The 19,698-nt window shown below is 34.6% G+C and overlaps 1 protein-coding gene across 1 annotated transcript in view; it reads left to right on the forward strand.

Annotated features, from left to right (window-relative positions):
- LOC110456926 (aminopeptidase Ey-like) overlaps window positions 1-19,698 on the forward strand; it is a 33,671-nt gene that overhangs the window by 8,078 nt on the left and 5,895 nt on the right. The window contains exons 2-13 of the mRNA XM_021507996.1: window positions 5,032-5,557; window positions 6,123-6,278; window positions 11,347-11,464; window positions 13,167-13,287; window positions 13,597-13,751; window positions 14,224-14,346; window positions 14,736-14,870; window positions 15,217-15,282; window positions 15,912-15,977; window positions 16,483-16,649; window positions 18,181-18,278; window positions 18,591-18,730. Of these exons, the coding sequence (XP_021363671.1) occupies window positions 5,032-5,557; window positions 6,123-6,278; window positions 11,347-11,464; window positions 13,167-13,287; window positions 13,597-13,751; window positions 14,224-14,346; window positions 14,736-14,870; window positions 15,217-15,282; window positions 15,912-15,977; window positions 16,483-16,649; window positions 18,181-18,278; window positions 18,591-18,730 (1,871 nt within the window). The remainder of the gene's footprint in view (window positions 1-5,031; window positions 5,558-6,122; window positions 6,279-11,346; window positions 11,465-13,166; window positions 13,288-13,596; window positions 13,752-14,223; window positions 14,347-14,735; window positions 14,871-15,216; window positions 15,283-15,911; window positions 15,978-16,482; window positions 16,650-18,180; window positions 18,279-18,590; window positions 18,731-19,698) is intronic.

Consider the following 19,698-nt stretch of genomic DNA (forward strand, 5'->3'; position numbering starts at 1 on the left):
CCCCCCTATAAACATACAATTACACCATTTGTTTGATTCCTGGCTACAAATCATTGTTTCATTGACTATTGTCTACCTGCCAAGCCTGGGCATTGTTCGTCTGTTACAGATATTGTTTATAATGCTCCTGTCAGTCTGTTCCTGGGAACCAGCATGTTGTATACGATCTGCACCAGCACGTTGTATATTATCTGCCATATATTAGTTATACGAGTGTTGACTACCTGTGAGTAAATAAACTGTCAGACAAGTACCCGGCATTTAGAGATAACCTGTCTGTCAGCTCTTCTACAATGTGTGGACGCCCATGTCAAAGTCTCACCGTCCAAAGTGTTCAAAACGTTAGACTTGAAGTCCATTGGTATATATCTGTAGCAAATGTCACCTATTTGTCGATCGACCCTATGTTTACAAGATATCATATTTATTTGGTGAAAAACAAAACGTCAGCAAGAATAAAATATGATCCATATTTTTGTCGCCGGCATTTTGTCAATATTGGTGGTACACTATTTCAACAGACAATCGATACTCCAATGGAGATTATCTGTACAGCATGTTTACGCTACCTATTATTGTGACGCTGATTTATTCGAGGACTAATAAGATAACACATCTGATGATGTTTCGTCATTGAACAGCAATAATTGACAAACAACATCTTATTCAATATACCGCAGTTTTCTGTTCTTCACACGCATGCCTTTGCATTTACCTGCAATAAAGCAAAACAATGAGAGACACCTTACGTATAAAGAACTTTATGGCATGTGCTTCAGCGCGTTATATTGACATTCATGTGTATATCGAGATTAGCAAAAGGGTTTTAGAGCAGAGGAATTCGATGGAAGTCTGACGTAGAGGTCCTTCCTGAGCTTAGTTAGTTAATGTGTTACTTTGTTTAGTTAATGTGTTACTTTGTTTAGCTAATGTGTTACTTTGTTTAGTTTGGTGGTTAGTTAATGTGTTACTTTGTTTAGTTTGGTGGTTAGTTAATGTGTTACTTTGTTTAGTTTGGTGGTTAGTTAATGTGTTACTTTGTTAAGTTTGGTGGTTAGTTAATTTGCTACTTTGTTTAGTTTGGTGGTTAGTGAATGTGTTACTTTGTTTAGTTTGGTGGTTAGTTAATGTGTTACTTTGTTTAGTTTGGTGGTTAGTTAATGTGTTACTTTGTTTAGTTTGGTGGTTAGTTAATGTGTTACTTTGTTTAGTTTGGTGGTTAGTTAATGTGTTACTTTGTTTAGTTTGGTGGTTAGTTAATGTGTTACTTTGTTTAGTTTGGTGGTTAGTTAATGTGTTACTTTGTTTAGTTTGGTGGTTAGTTAATGTGTTACTTTGTTTAGTTTGGTGGTTAGTTAATGTGTTACTTTGTTTAGTTTGGTGGTTAGTTAATGTGTTACTTTGTTTAGTTTGGTGGTTAGTTAATGTGTTACTTTGTTTAGTTTGGTGGTTAGTTAATGTGTTACTTTGTTTAGTTTGGTGGTTAGTTAATGTGTTACTTTGTTTAGTTTGGTGGTTAGTTAATGTGTTACTTTGTTTAGTTTGGTGGTTAGTTAATGTGTTACTTTGTTTAGTTTGGTGGTTAGTTAATGTGTTACTTTGTTTAGTTTGGTGGTTAGTTAATGTGTTACTTTGTTTAGTTTGGTGGTTAGTTAATGTGTTACTTTGTTTAGTTTGGTGGTTAGTTAATGTGTTACTTTGTTTAGTTTGGTGGTTAGTTAATGTGTTACTTTGTTTAGTTTGGTGGTTAGTTAATGTGTTACTTTGTTTAGTTTGGTGGTTAGTTAATGTGTTACTTTGTTTAGTTTGGTGGTTAGTTAATGTGTTACTTTGTTTAGTTTGGTGGTTAGTTAATGTGTTACTTTGTTTAGTTTGGTGGTTAGTTAATGTGTTACTTTGTTTAGTTTGGTGGTTAGTTAATGTGTTACTTTGTTTAGTTTGGTGGTTAGTTAATGTGTTACTTTGTTTAGTTTGGTGGTTAGTTAATGTGTTACTTTGTTTAGTTTGGTGGTTAGTTAATGTGTTACTTTGTTTAGTTTGGTGGTTAGTTAATGTGTTACTTTGTTTAGTTTGGTGGTTAGTTAATGTGTTACTTTGTTTAGTTTGGTGGTTAGTTAATGTGTTACTTTGTTTAGTTTGGTGGTTAGTTAATGTGTTACTTTGTTTAGTTTGGTGGTTAGTTAATGTGTTACTTTGTTTAGTTTGGTGGTTAGTTAATGTGTTACTTTGTTTAGTTTGGTGGTTAGTTAATGTGTTACTTTGTTTAGTTTGGTGGTTAGTTAATGTGTTACTTTGTTTAGTTTGGTGGTTAGTTAATGTGTTACTTTGTTTAGTTTGGTGGTTAGTTAATGTGTTACTTTGTTTAGTTTGGTGGTTAGTTAATGTGTTACTTTGTTTAGTTTGGTGGTTAGTTAATGTGTTACTTTGTTTAGTTTGGTGGTTAGTTAATGTGTTACTTTGTTTAGTTTGGTGGTTAGTTAATGTGTTACTTTGTTTAGTTTGGTGGTTAGTTAATGTGTTACTTTGTTTAGTTTGGTGGTTAGTTAATGTGTTACTTTGTTTAGTTTGGTGGTTAGTTAATGTGTTACTTTGTTTAGTTTGGTGGTTAGTTAATGTGTTACTTTGTTTAGTTTGGTGGTTAGTTAATGTGTTACTTTGTTTAGTTTGGTGGTTAGTTAATGTGTTACTTTGTTTAGTTTGGTGGTTAGTTAATGTGTTACTTTGTTTAGTTTGGTGGTTAGTTAATGTGTTACTTTGTTTAGTTTGGTGGTTAGTTAATGTGTTACTTTGTTTAGTTTGGTGGTTAGTTAATGTGTTACTTTGTTTAGTTTGGTGGTTAGTTAATGTGTTACTTTGTTTAGTTTGGTGGTTAGTTAATGTGTTACTTTGTTTAGTTTGGTGGTTAGTTAATGTGTTACTTTGTTTAGTTTGGTGGTTAGTTAATGTGTTACTTTGTTTAGTTTGGTGGTTAGTTAATGTGTTACTTTGTTTAGTTTGGTGGTTAGTTAATGTGTTACTTTGTTTAGTTTGGTGGTTAGTTAATGTGTTACTTTGTTTAGTTTGGTGGTTAGTTAATGTGTTACTTTGTTTAGTTTGGTGGTTAGTTAATGTGTTACTTTGTTTAGTTTGGTGGTTAGTTAATGTGTTACTTTGTTTAGTTTGGTGGTTAGTTAATGTGTTACTTTGTTTAGTTTGGTGGTTAGTTAATGTGTTACTTTGTTTAGTTTGGTGGTTAGTTAATGTGTTACTTTGTTTAGTTTGGTGGTTAGTTAATGTGTTACTTTGTTTAGTTTGGTGGTTGTTCCGTTCGAGTTTCACTTAGCAAGCTAATACTGTGTTTTTTTCTAATACACTTCGTAGTTGTTGTGAAGCTATTTAGTTTGTATTTATAACTGACAACATCTTATTCAATATACCGTAAAACATTGTGGTCCGTAACATGTTTAAATGTATAGTTTAATATCCTGTTGAATATTGATGACTCATACTGTAGAAATGAATATAACTCACTTGCTTGAATATGGAAGTGTTTTTTTCAAGTATTGTATTTCCTCCAGCAAAAGTTTACAGTTATACATATATATGATATACTAATAAAGACGTGTTAAATTATACATTTCATTACCACAAAATATTTTATTTTTATAGATTTGGTTTGTATGGAATAACTATAAGTAAAGAGTATGGATCGAATTTGAAAACATCGAACTTGTTAATGGATTAACATTACCTTATAATGTACGCTATAAATGTACTGATTGCGTTGATTTTTTTTTATATATATCTTGAATTCCTTATCTAATAAACCCTCTACTACGGCCTTCACCACAGGTTATAAATCTTTGGAACATCCGTGTACCCCCTCCATTGTTCGAGTTTTACAGCATTGTACAGTCATAATGGTCGTTGTGACATTCTCAAGATGTAGCTTTATGTCTTTATTGTATAGATTGTAAACTGGTAGGGACCATTGATTAACATTGAGAGAGGAGTGAGAAATCGTGTTTGAGTACAATATATCGTTTTCCACGCAATCGTTTTACTGGTCCGGCTCGAGAGGTCAATATATCATAATATTATATGACTGGTGCTAATTCCCAGCCCTGATTGGAGGAGCGGCGTCATGTGACGAGCCTGTAAATATGTTACAGACCTCGTTCTATGAATAGAAAAGTGTTACAGACCTCGTTCTATAAATAGAAAAGTTTTGCAGACCGCTACTAAAAATAGGCCTAGGTAATTTCCCAGACAGTCTGTAATTCTGTTACCAATCACACTGCTGAATTAAACTACAAATGATGATCTCATCAAGTCCTGAATTATGTGAATATTGATGATGTCGATTGTGCAAATAATATTTACTTAAAAATTAAATATAACACGAATTGAATCTGAAATTCAATTTTTGTGTATGTTATTTTGTACTTGAAGTCATTTACTCTGTGAATCCAAAATGGTCCATCATGCCATCCAAGTGTTTACGACATAAAAAAAATCATTAATCTCATTGTAAAAGTCATATAATAAAACAATTGTGGACTTCATTTTCGGTCCATCCCTGATTTACGGACCTGGTGTGAACAATATTCACCTCGGCCTTCGGCCTCTGTGAATATTGTTCAGACCAGGCCCGTAGATCAGGGATAGACCTCATCTGAAGTCCATAATTGTATATAGTATGTCAGTGGTGGGATAAGATGTAGTTCTTATATTATATTCAATATATTCAAAACAAGTCCATATGGTACTAACAGTGTGCATTATTTCAATAAAACGTTTTAGTTGTTGATGATAATAGCACCGCATATGCTCCAATTAATATTACCATCTAAAATTTGACCACATCATGGTACTAATACTTAAAAACAGCTAATGTTATTTTTTTCACTGATACCTACTAAAATACACATGAGAAATATACCAAAATGAATATCTTGCCGGAATGGAAAATGAAGAAAAGCGTTGCGCAATTAGTCCAAATAAGCAAACGATTTAACATCTATATTTGAATGGTGGGATGATTCATTCCAGGTGGACTTTGTCCTGATTCGTCAAAAACGACAGCAACAGCAACAACTGGATCAACCACAGGCGTTAGTGACGTCACAGATACAACGTACCCTACCTATCCAACAACCCCTGCTCCTCCATTGATGACTGATGTACGCCTACCTACTGCCGTTAAACCGTACCATTATGACATCACATTACGACCGGAACTCTACAACGGGGAGCCCGAAACATTTACTTTTAACGGAACTGTTGATATATTTATAGATTGTGTTAACGCCACCAAGAACATTACTGTACATATTGGTACTCAGAACATAACTCAGGCCCCTACTGTTCAACTGGTTAGCAACCCCGGGGGAGCGGCTCCAGCTGTGACTAGTACCACAAAGGATACTGAACGAGAATTTCTGGTCATTATGCTGGACACGGAATTGACGGCTGGGGAACAATACTCACTGTCGCTACAGTTTGCTGACAAACTAACTGACAACCTTATTGGAATGTACTTGAGTTCCTATCAAAGTGAAGCAGCAAATGAAACTAAGTGAGAAGATGTATAAAAGTTTTATAATTAGAACATTTTCTTTACTCACATTGCATGCACAACGTTATACTGATTTAGTATTATTTTAGTAAGTCGTGTGCAAAAGCTCATTCGGATATTTAACAAATTTATAATGGAACTTTAAAAACATAAATTTTTAACCATCCATAACAATTTATTGGTGAGAATATTGCTTTGGGTTCAGATGATAATGTTACACTTTTTTATATTTCATAATACATTGACTCAAATGACTTTTCTCAATATTTGTTAAAATAACATATTAGTATTAACAACGTATACGCCCTATAAGTAATCACGTTCGAATTCGTGTTTGGTCTGTTGAAACACACTAGCTAACGTTCTATAAAGGCAAGATACGTTTTGTTTTATAATTTTATCAGCTCAAAATATGTTGAGCATTTTATGGTATTAAGTTGTCGTAGAATTATTTGTGATTTCAAGAAGAGTTAGTTTACAAAATTAAAAAAATGGAATTTAAATTAACTCTTATTATAGATATTCTTTTAAACCAACCAACTAATACACTATCTCTTTTCACCAGGTACCTCGCCGTGACACAGTTCCAGCACACCTTCGCCAGGAGTGCCTTTCCATGTTTTGATGAACCAGCTTTAAAAGCGACATTCAGCATCACCCTTGAAAGACAGCCCCAAATATTTACACTATCAAATATGCCTCTAAACAGAACAGAATCCCTGTAAGTCTGGTTAGCTTCTATTAATATTTGGTAGAATCCCACCGAACAGTTCTTATAGTTTTATCCAGATAAACTAATAAGTAAACACAAAAATGATGCATGATGGTATATGTGGATGATTCGACAAGGACCTTATACACTAGAATTTTTGGACAGCTTTGACTTTGATTGGCATAAATCATAAGCCTCAAAACGACATATCAGAATGTGTTTAATGTACCTACTATGTGCATGTCCTTGTGGGGTTTACGGATAAAAAACGAAACAGCGTAAACAGTAGGTATGTGTAAACAGAAGAATGTGATAGAGATAAGTTAAAGTGGAAGATAATCATAAACAGGTCCTCAGTAATCTTAAATAGCTTTGATTCCTTGTAAAAGTTATCATCAGTGAAAATTATCAAATTCGGGACAATTGTCACTAACAAAACATAATAATAGGTAGATTTGTACCTGAATAGAAATAATTCTAAGTAGAATGAATCTTCGGTAGAATGGATCATCGATATAATTGATCCATAGTAGAATTGGTTCTCGGTAGAATTAATCCTCTGTAAGAAGTGATCCACAGTGATCCTCGGTAGAATTGATCCTCGGTAGAAATGATCCTCGGTAGAAATGATCCTCGGTAGAATTGATCCTCGGTAAAATTGATCCTCGGTAGAAATGATCTTAGTTAGTAATGATCCTCGGTAGAAATGATCCTCGGTAGAAATGATCCTCGGTAGAATTGATCTTCGTTAGAAATGATCCTCGGTAGAAATGATCCTCGGTAGAAATGATCCTCGGTGGAATTGAACCTCGGTAGAATTGATCCTCGGTAGAAATGATCCTCGGTAGAAATGATCCTCGGTGGAATTGAACCTCGGTAGAATTGATCCTCGCTTTGTTACTATCTCGGTAGAAATTATCCTCGGTAGAATCGATCCTCGGTAGAAATGATCCTCGGTAGAAATGATCCTCGGTAGAATTGATCCTCGGTAGAATCGATTCTCGGTAGAAATGATCCTCGGTTGAAATGATCCTCGGTAGAATTGATTCTAGGTAGAATTGATCCTCGGTAGAAATGATCCTCGGTAGATTAATCCTCGGTAGAATTGATCCTCGGTAGAAATGATCCTCGGTAGAAATGATCCTCGGTAGAATTGATCCTCGGTAGAATTGATCCTCGGTAGAAATGATCCTCGGTAGAAATGATCCTCGGTAGAATTGATCCTCGGTAGAATCAATCCTCTGTAAGAAGTGATCCACAGTGATCCTCGGTAAAATTGATCCTCGGTAGAAATGATCCTCGGTAGAAATGATCCTCGGTAGAATTGATCCTCGGTATAAATGATCTTCGTTAGAAATGATCCTCGGTAGAAATGATCCTCGGTAGAAATGATCCTCGGTAGAATTGATCCTCGGTAGAAATGATTCTCGGTAGAATTGATTCTCGGTGGAAATGATCCTGGGTAGAAATGATCCTCGGTAGAATTGATCCTCGGTTTAAATGATCTTCGTTAGGAATGATCCTCGGTAGAAATGATCCTCGGTAGAAATGATCCTCGGTAGAATTGATCCTCGGTAGAAATGATTCTCGGTAGAATTGATTCTCGGTAGAAATGATCCTGGGTAGAAATGATCCTCGGTAGAATTGATCCTCGGTAGAAATGATTCTCGGTAGAATTGATTCTCGGTAGAAATGATCCTGGGTAGAAATGATCCTCGGTAGAATTGATCCTCGGTTTAAATGATCTTCGTTAGGAATGATCCTCGGTAGAAATGATCCTCGGTAGAAATGATCCTCGGTAGAATTGATCCTCGGTAGAAATGATTCTCGGTAGAATTGATTCTCGGTAGAAATGATCCTGGGTAGAAATGATCCTCGGTAGAATTGATCCTCGGTAGAAATGATCTTCGTTAGGAATGATCCTCGGTAGAAATGATCCTCGGTAGAAATGATCCTCGGTAGAATTGATCCTCGGTAGAAATGATTCTCGGTAGAATTGATTCTCGGTAGAAATGATCCTGGGTAGAAATGATCCTCGGTAGAATTGATCCTCGGTAGAAATGATTCTCGGTAGAAATGATCCTCGGTAGAATTGATCATCGGTTGAATTGATCCTCGGTAGAAATGATCCTCGGTGGAAATGATCCTCGTTAGAATTGATCCTCGGTAGAATTGATCCTCGGTAGAAATTATCCTCGGTAGAATTGATCCTCGGTAGAAATGATCCTCGGTAGAATTGATCCTCGGTAGAATTGATCCTCGGTAGAAATGATCCTCAGTAGAATTGATCCTCGCTAGAAATAATCCTCGGTAGAAACTATCCTCGGTAGAATTGATCCTCGGTTGAATTGATCCTCGGTAGAAATGATCCTCGGTAGAAATGATCCTCGGTAGAATTGATCCTCGGTAGAATTGTTCCTCGGTAGAAATGATCCTCGGTTGAAATGATCCTCAGTAGAATTGATCCTCGGTAGAATTGATCCTCTGTAAGAAGGGATCCACAGTGATCATCAGTAGAATTGATCCTCGATGGACTCACTATGAATCACTATGTTACTATGAATCACTATGTTACTATGGATCACTATGTTTCTATGGATCACTATGAATCACTATGTTACTGTGGATCACTATGAATCACTATGTTACTATGGATCACTATGAATCACTTTGTTACTATGAATCACTCATAGTCTGTAATAATGTCCAACTATGGATCAATATGAATCACTATGTTACTATGGATCACTATGTTACTATGAATCACTATGTTACTATAAATCACTATGTTACTATGGATCAATATGAATCACTATGTTACTATGAATCACTATGAATCACTATGTTACTATGGATTACTATGTTACTATGAATCACTATGTTACTATGAATCACTATGTTACTATAAATCACTATGTTACTATGGATCACTATGAATCACTATGTTACTATGAATCACTATGTTACTATGGATCACTATGAATCATTATGTTACTATGGATCACTATGTTACTAAGAATCACTTTGTTATTATGGATCACTATGTTACTATGAATCACTATGTTACTATGGATCACTATGTTACTATGAATCACTCATAGTCTGTAATAATGTCCACATATCTGGTAGCTATATAGCGTATTGCTCTGTTTCAGTGGGGACGGATACTACGCTGATGTGTACGATAAGTCTAATAATGTCCACATATCTGGTAGCTATATAGCTTATTGCTCTGTTTCAGTAGGGACGGATACTGCGCTGATGTGTACGATAAGTCTGTAATAATGTCCACATATCTGGTAGCTATATAACTTATTGCTCTGTTTCAGTGGGGACGGATACTACGCTGATGTGTACAATAAGTCTAATAATGTCCACATATCTGGTAGTTATATAACCTATTGCTCTGTTTCAGTGGGGACTGATACTACGCTGATGTGTACGATAAGACTGTAATAATGTCCACATACTATGTTACTATGGATCAATATGAATCACTATGTTACTATAAATCACTATGTTACTATGGATCAATATGAATCACTATGTTACTGTGGATCACTATGAATCACTATGTTACTATGGATCAATATGAATCACTATGTTACTGTGGATCACTATGAATCACTATGTTACTATGGATCAATATGAATCACTATGTTACTGTGGATCACTATGAATCACTATGTTACTGTGGATCACTATGAATCACTATGTTACTATAAATCACTATGTTACTATGGATCAATATGAATCACTATGTTACTATAAATCACTATGTTACTATGGATCACCATGTTCCTATGAATCACTATGTTACTATAAATCACTATGTTACTATGGATCAATATGAATCACTATGTTACTGTGGATCACTATGAATCACTATGTTACTGTGGATCACTATGAATCACTATGTTACTGTGGATCACTATGAATCACTATGTTACTGTGGATCACTATGAATCACTATGTTACTATAAATCACTATGTTACTATGGATCAATATGAATCACTATGTTACTATAAATCACTATGTTACTATGGATCACTATGTTACTATGAAGCACTATGTTACTATAAATCACTATGTTACTATGGATCACTATGTGTCTATGGATCACTATGAATCATTATGTTACTATGGATCACTATGAATCATTATGTTACTATGGATCACTATGAATCACTATGTTACTATAAATCACTATGTTACTATGGATCAATATGAATCACTATGTTACTATGAAGCACTATGTTACTATAAATCACTATGTTACTATGGATCACTATGTTTCTATGGATCACTATGAATCATTATGTTACTATGGATCACTATGAATCACTATGTTACTATGGATCACTATGTTTCTATGGATCACTATGAATCATTATGTTACTATGGATCACTATGAATCACTATGTTACTGTGGATCACTATGAATCACTATGTTACTATAAATCACTATGTTACTATGGATCAATATGAATCACTATGTTACTATAAATCACTATGTTACTATGGATCAATATGAATCACTATGTTACTGTGGATCACTATGAATCACTATGTTACTATAAATCACTATGTTACTATGGATCAATATGAATCACTATGTTACTGTGGATCACTATGAATCACTATGTTACTGTGGATCACTATGAATCACTATGTTACTATGAAGCACTATGTTACTATAAATCACTATGTTACTATGGATCACCATGTTCCTATGAATCACTATGTTACTATAAATCACTATGTTACTATGGATCAATATGAATCACTATGTTACTGTGGATCACTATGAATCACTATGTTACTATAAATCACTATGTTACTATGGATCACTATGAATCATTATGTTACTATGGATCACTATGTTTCTATGGATCACTATGAATCATTATGTTACTATGGATCACTATGTTACTATGAATCACTCATAGTCTGTAATAATGTCCACATATAGCTTATTGCTCTGTTTCAGTGGGGACGGATACTACGCTGATGTCTACGATAAGTCTGTAATAATGTCCACATATCTGGTAGTTATATAGCTTATTGCTGTTTCAGTGGGGACGGATACTACGCTGATGTGTACGATAAGTCTGTAAGCATGTCCACATATCTGGTAGCTTTCACACTCTGCGACTTCCTGAATGTCACAAAGAGGACTTCCAACAACGTAGAGGTATGGTCACTATACCACTTCACTGTCCTACTTGAAATGTATTCCTTAATGAATAACTTTATTTAAACCTCTATTGTAAATAATATCACTATGTTCATTTTATTCTAGCCCTGCAGAATTATATATGCTTTACAGTCGACGGATTCAAACTTGTAATGTGACAAACAAAGTTAAAGAATAGCACTTCCTGTCAAAACTGCTTATTGCATTGAAAACCGTCCCGTTTCTTGGATTAATACTTTAACGTTTCAGGATTGTGTGTTACATATTTGAACGAGTGAAGTCGAGAAAACTGCTTTGCCAATATCAAAGAGTACTTGAGTTGTTTAAGTGCTTAGCATACTTAATTATCTCCTTAACACTTATTATCTCCTTTTCTATATCTATTTGCAAATCGACGTGTTTTTAATGTTTATATGATTATTAACAAACACTGGACGACTTTTTTAAAGAAATGTACCGTTGCTTATATTCATTAAAAATATCGTGAATTTGTATCTGAATGTTTTGTGGAGCATTGATTTCGTTAAGTTATGTTTCTTTTAAATAAATTGATGTATTTCATATTTCATCATCATTTTGGATTTTGTTACTGATTACACAACAAAAAATCCAGATCTCAAATCCGATAAAAAAAACAAGTACAGGAACTTTGATCAAACAAAACAAAAAAGTGAGAGACATCAGAATCCTAAAACATCCGGAACCTAGATACCATCAATATTAATGTCAATACATCAGAATCCCTAAAACATCTGGAACCTAGAAAGCATCAATATTAATGTCAATACATCAGAATCCCTAAAACATACGGAACCTAGATAACATCAATATTAATGTCAATACATCAGAATCCCTAAATCATACGGAACATCGATACCATCAATAGTAATGTCAAAACATCAGAATCCCTAAATCATCTGGAACCTAGGTAACATCAATATTAATGTCAATACATCAGAATCCCTAAAACAACCGGAACCTAGATCACATCAATAGTAATGTCAATACATCAGAATCCCTAAAGCATCTGGAACCTAGATACCATCAATATTAATGTCAATACATCAGAATCCCTAAATCATACGAAACATCGATACCATCAATAGTAATGTCAAAACATCAGAATCCCTAAATCATACGGAGCCTAGATACCATCAATATTAATGTCAAGACATCGGAATCCCTAAATCATATGGAACCTAGATACCATCAATAGTAATGTCAATACATCAGAATCCCTAAATCATATGGAACCTAGATACCATCAATAGTAATGTCAATACATCAGAATCCCTAAAACATCTGGAACCTAGATAACATCAATATTAATGTCAAAACATCAGAATCCCTAAAACAACCGGAACCTAGATACCATCAATAGTAATGTCAAACCCTTAAAACATACTTGAGACGAAACCAGGTGCTGGTAAAAATTGAACGTCGACGACACAACATCGTCCTTTCAATATGTATATATATTTTTAAAGTTATAAAAATTGAATTAAAGAATTTCGACATTTCTATGCATTCGGTTAACTATTGAAATTTTACGGCTTGAAAAAATTGACAAATATATAGTAATGTAATAAAACAAACCAATTCATATTGACTGAACAAATCAATCTAAATCGCGCTCATACTGATCGGTGTCTTTTCTAAGCATTTTAAAGCATAGTTGTCTCATTTTGTTTTTTTTCAGTTTGGAGTGTTTTCCCGACCAGAATATATAAATCAAACATCGTTTGCTTTAGACACTGGTAGTAAAATGCTCGACGCTTTTGAAAACTACTTCAATATATCATTCACTCTTCCAAAAGTGGGTAAGTACTGTTAACAAGGTGTTTGGATGATACAGATTTCTAGACTTTATCATAAAATAATTTCGGGCCAAAAATTAAAATAACTTTGTAATATTATTTACTTTTTTGCTTTGTGAAGTGAAAATGTTTCGGAAGCTTAAGACGATCTTTGATTTCTTAATTGTATTGGTTTACTATGTGTACATTTTTGACGTCACTTGATGTGTATTCTAACAACTGAGTCCGAAGTGTCTTAACACAATGTATGTGTCTTATCACAATGTATGTGTCTTATCACAATGTATGTGTCTTATCACAATGTATGAACAGACAACATAGCGTTGCCCGACTTCTACTATGGCGCCATGGAGAATTGGGGGCTGGTGACGTATCGGGAATTGTACTTACTGTACGAGGAGGGTATATCGACCACCAGTAATCTCGAGGTTATCGCCGAAATCATCGCCCACGAACTTGCTCATATGGTGAATATTGCATCTGCAATACATTTCAAACAAAATACACATAGCAAAACAAACATAAAGATAAAAGACAAAATGGCATTGAAATGAAATCAAATAGATATGCAATATTTCACAAGAATTTTCGCATACAGCGGTTCAGTGAATAACTCAAAACTTTTACGGAAACACACTCACGCACCCCCCCCCCCCCCCCCCCCCCCCCCCCCCCCCCCCCGCCCCCCCGCGCCCAAAATAAATGTGTGTATAAAAAAAGACGATACTAAAAATAACTTTTCGTTATATTTTCTAGTACTTCTGTGAAATTTGTTAGTGTACTGTAGAGATGTTCTATTCATATATATTTCCAATTATACATAAATACATATATATAAATTCTTGATCGACTATTCTCAATGGATACATACATACACTACACCATGGAGAGAGAATACAACTTTTGTGATCAATATAATTAGATTTCCTTATATTTCAGTGGTTTGGTAATATAGTTTCTCCGATGTGGTGGGACGACATCTGGCTAAATGAAGGCTTCGCTACATTCCTCTCCTATCTCGGAATGGATAGGGTTCTACCTGAGTGGAAAATGGAAAGTATTGTACTAATTAAATAACCACGTGTATGACTAAATAACCACGTGTATGACTAAATAACTGCGTGTATGATTAAATTGCATAAATATTACTTCCGGTTCGAAAGTATTAACTGAACGTGTAAACGTGTACGTAAACGAATCATATACTCCAGTTCATTGAATTATTATTTGTAAAGGAAAATCTCCAATCAAGCATTGATATGGAAAGAATGATACAAGTAACGAAAGGTGACGTGATCTGCTTTATACGATAATATACGTTCACAATATTGAATCTTAAAAGTGCAATATATAATGTTTAATTTAGAGCAAATATTGGAAATGTGATGACGGAAAGTAAAAATATAAGATAATAAATGAACAGTATCGATATGTGGAGGAGTGTGTTACAGATGGACCTGATCACGACATACGTGGTTCAATCGGTGATGGAAGCAGACAGTCTGGAGTCCACAGTACCAATCTATCGGATGGCCTACACGCCCAGTCAAATAGCTGACTTGTTCGACATCATTACCTACTCGAAGGCACGTTATTATGCATGATGGTGCTTTTTAAAAGTCTTATGTAATTTCAACAAAATCTCGCTGTGTAAACTTAAATTATAGTTAAACTGTTATAATATACGACACTCTCAACGACTAGTTTTCTACTTTGTAATTATAACAATAAAAATGTATAAGGCAGCTTAAATAAGATAGCTAAAGCAACATATTTCACCTGGCAAACGGCTATAAATGATTTCAATTCGGTGTTATCTTTTTCATTCTTCTGGTATTTTATTTTATACCTCGCTATATGATGACAATTCTCAAAATATAAACATGAATGTGTTTACGTGCTGTAACGTTATCAGACTGTTTCACCATGCAGGGCGCCTCTGTCATCAGAATGATGTGGTTTTTCCTTGGAGAAGAAACATTTCGCCGCGGCTTAGAGGTAAGGACCAAATTTATTACATTTTTACCAGTAAAATATCGAAAATAATTTATTCCATAAATGAGATAATTTTCACTGGTGAAAGATATCAAAATATTAGCCACACTCGTGAAATATATTTGGTATTACTTCAAGTTCAAGTTCAAGATATTTTATTAAGTATTTCAAGGCCAACTAGCCCATAGTACAATTTGCACAGTACATAGTAACCATATTCACACAATTTTTACATCAAAAACAATTTCTGAAGAGTACCTTATAACGTTCAATTTACTAATATATAGCACTGACTTTCGATTTAATAATACTAAATTTATGATGTCATAGATATAATATAATTTGATCTTGCTTCAAAAGCTAAATATACAAATTTAGCAACATTTCTTAATTTATCTTCATTTCCAGTTATTAACATATATTCTGCTTCAACATAGTTTTCCAATGCACACATTTGGTATTTTTTTGGTATTACTTAAGACACCGTTATATATCCTCTATAGATAATACAGTGTTGTTTTATTAGTGTTGACACGACGAACCGGAAAACAAGAGGTTTTTATATATTTTATGACATTAAACCAATTGCATTCTTTGTGCCAGGAATGATATTTCTCCCATTCGATTTTCAGGGTTACTTAAAGGACCAGATGTTTGGGAACGTCGCCCACGATGATTTATGGAGAGCCTTGCAAAAAGTAAAACAAAAAAGATGTGTTTTGTGTACATGGGCCTATGTACCTTCTTCAGTTGCTTTCCTATTTTTTTTGTATCTGTACACCTTGATGCATAAACGTCCTTGTTGGCATCTTTTCTGTTTTTAAAAAACTATTGGCGATTTCTCGCAAAACTAAACTGTCTTATCTAACACACACACATTACTATTGTATATTATTATGAGTTGACGGCCGACCAAAGAGATGAGACGAATCTATCCAAAATACCTCTTTCGAGCAATATGTGGTGATTCACACTGTCAAACGTATGACTTGAACTATGAAGGCTTAATAGGTCATCATAATGTGTACAAGTCTTGATCTTAGTAGAGATTATCGTATTTCAAAATAATTATTTATTTGGAAGATCTACGACTTTAAAACGTGTTCCCATCTAGGTGTAAGGTATGCTAAAGATGTACATTTCGTACTGAACACATGTAATTTAAGCTTCTCGAAATATTGAATTATGATACTGCATTAACAGCAAGCAGAGGCTGACGGTAGAACTGGGTTTGACGTGAAGACGGTAATGGACACATGGATCATGCAAAAGAACTTCCCCGTAGTAACAGTAACTAGGCACGCCGGTCAGCTGACCCTCACACAGCAACGGTTTTTACTCAGAGTTGACAACACGACGAATTCAACAGGGTACGCCTTTAGAAGATATCAATCAGTGCGTAGACATGGTATTTGAATTAGAAGATATCAATCAGTGCGTAGACACGTAATTTGCATTAGAAGATATCAATCTGTGCGTAGACATGGTATTTGCATTAGAAGAAATCAATCAGTGCGTAGACATGAAATTTGCATTAGAAGATATCAATCATTGCGTAGACATGGTATTTGCATTAGAAGAAATCAATCAGTGCGTAGACATGGAATTTGGATTAGAAGATATCAATCAGTGAGTAGACATGGTATTTGCATTAGAAGAAATCAATCAGTGCGTAGACATGCTATTTGCATTAGAAGATATCAATCACTGCGTAGACATGGTATTTGCATTAGAAGATCTCAATCAGTGCGTAGACATGGTACTTGCATTAGAAGATATCAATCAGGGCGTAGACATGGACTTTGCATTAGAAGATATCAATCAGAGCGTAGACATGTAATTTGCATTAGAAGATATCAATCAGTGCGTAGACATGGTATTTGCATTAGAACTCAATAAATCTATATACTTATATTAACATATTTATATGATTGTGCTAATTGAAATCACTCAGTATAATTAATATAAGGAAACGAAGGTTTAAATAAAACTTTTATGGATAAAGAACATACATAAATAACAAGGCATGAGGGTTTACAGATAAATAACAAAACATCTATAGATACTAGGACATGAAGGTATACATATTATTCTACCACGTTTGCGATGTAACGCCGTTTTTCTTCGGTTGATAACAATGTATATTGAAAGTCAAACCATGCGCGTGTAAGTATTATTTCCCAACAGACCAACGCTCTTTCAAAAACCTCCTCTGCAAAAATAAACATACGAGCCATGTGACTGGTCTCCTTTGTCGAACGAGTACACACATTCATTTTGTATGTGTTTGTAGATTTGCTAGGGGACAAATGAAAAAAAGAAATTAATCTCTAGACCTACTTAACTCCTGTCAAGTTCACGGTCAGAATGTACCGCTGAACGTACCGCTGAACGTACCGCCAAGATGACATAAAAATGTCAAATGCTTTTGATGAACAGTGTCGATAGATTGGTCGATTTGATTTATTGAAATGAACATCTGGTATAAAGTGTGACGTCCGTTTTATTGTTTATCGTTTGCTGACCAAATGGCGATTGAAAATGAAAAAATCCATCCCAAATATATCCAGGTCATATAGACAAAATAGGACAACTGCCTACTGGGTAATGAAGAATGTCTGTCTGTCTGTCTGTCTATGTTTGTATACTAAAATGTTGGAAACATAATCATTTAAGGCCGCAAGCTGCCTTCGTTAATTACTCTGTTCAACACGTTCTCACTCTTCTCCATAATGCTTGCATATACGTTGATTATTTCTTAAATAACAAGACACGAACGTTAAAAGATCAATAACTGGACATGTAGGTGTATCAATCTGAATCAAATATAAAATACTGTGTATGTATTGTTTCGAGGAATGGGACAAAATAACTCGTGTTACATGTATATTGTTATTATAGCTACAGCTGGGAGATACCTTTCACCTATACTACACACCAAGAGATGAACTTTAACAAAACTTCTGGTGATATCGACTGGATCAGAGTTAACGACAAGGGTAACCAAAATCATGTTGTACAACAGTTAAAACGCAGTGTCTTTTTAAAGCATGCATACGATGGTAATTCTGCACCGAAACCTTGCATTAATGTAAAACAAAAATGCACTGTGTTATTTCGAATATTTATTAGGACATATCAATGGGTTTGATTCAATTTGCGGACTCAGATCCTTTGGAATGAGTCCTTTGTAGCATGGAAAAAATATGCAACTCGAAAAAGTTTAGTTATACTGCATTTCCTGATGATACGCAGTTAACTTTGTGCCAGCTCATGTGTATGTATTTAATATGTTTTCATTCTTTGTTTAGAAACTAACATAATTGATGTATCTATCACACCTACGGATGGGTGGATTATCGGGAACATACAACAGTATGGGTATTATCGGGTTCACTACGACCAGGCCAACTGGGAGGCGTTAATTCAACAACTTATAGATGACCACGAAGTAATTATGGTTACTAATTAGCACGATCATAATGTGTGCAATATCTTGAATACGATGATTTTTTTACAATAATTTGCCAACGGTTACACGCTAACCAAGGAGATATGCAATTACAACAGCATATCTCATATTAGTAACTGCTGTTTGTTTATGTATTTTTATTGTATTATTGTTTTATGGTGACTGTAACATGTTGTGATATACATACATGTTTATCTTCCTGTCTTGATAAAGGGGCCGCCCTGAAAATTGATCAAGTTTCTTTGTCTGCACTGTCGTTATTACTTCTTTGCCTACATGTATATATATGTAATTAGCACTGAAATTCGTATTCGTAATAACTGTTGAATATTTATCCTGACTTTCTATTCTTTGTAATCCTCGATACTCCAGGGATTACGCTCATTTACGCTCTCTGCATCCCTGGAATATGTCGTGGCAAAATTAAAGGCACCAAGTTAGCTACACTATATTTGCTTGGTCTCAGGTAAAACATAAATGACCAATCGCTAAGATGATACCTGTCTTTTGAAGATTACATTGGAGCGAAACACGACTTCAAAGCCAGTCGATTTTACCGTTATACTGCCGCTCGATTTTTATGTAGACAAAAGAATCAGACTAGTCTCTTTGTATGCATCCACGGTGACGCGCACTGAGCCATCGATTTCGTCGACATAAGCGTAACCTCTGGAGTGTCGGGGATGATTCTGCGTCAGTGCTATCTTGGTTTCTTTGAACTTACCAATCTTTTCTCCCAAAGTATGATTTTCTTCCGATCATTATACACATGTTTGTTGCAGAACATATAATACACCTTAGTAGATTCCGATGCAAAACAAAGCAGTCACGATAATTCACTGGTATATCAGATATGTTTGTACTAACAAGGTGGCTGACTGTTTATAACGAAATCTTAAACACGCAAGTTATCAAATAAACATAATCTTATTTATTAACATTTGTTT

Source organism: Mizuhopecten yessoensis, unplaced genomic scaffold, assembly GCF_002113885.1.
Source record: "Mizuhopecten yessoensis strain PY_sf001 unplaced genomic scaffold, ASM211388v2 scaffold8949, whole genome shotgun sequence".
NCBI classification, from domain to species: Eukaryota; Metazoa; Mollusca; class Bivalvia; order Pectinida; family Pectinidae; genus Mizuhopecten; species Mizuhopecten yessoensis.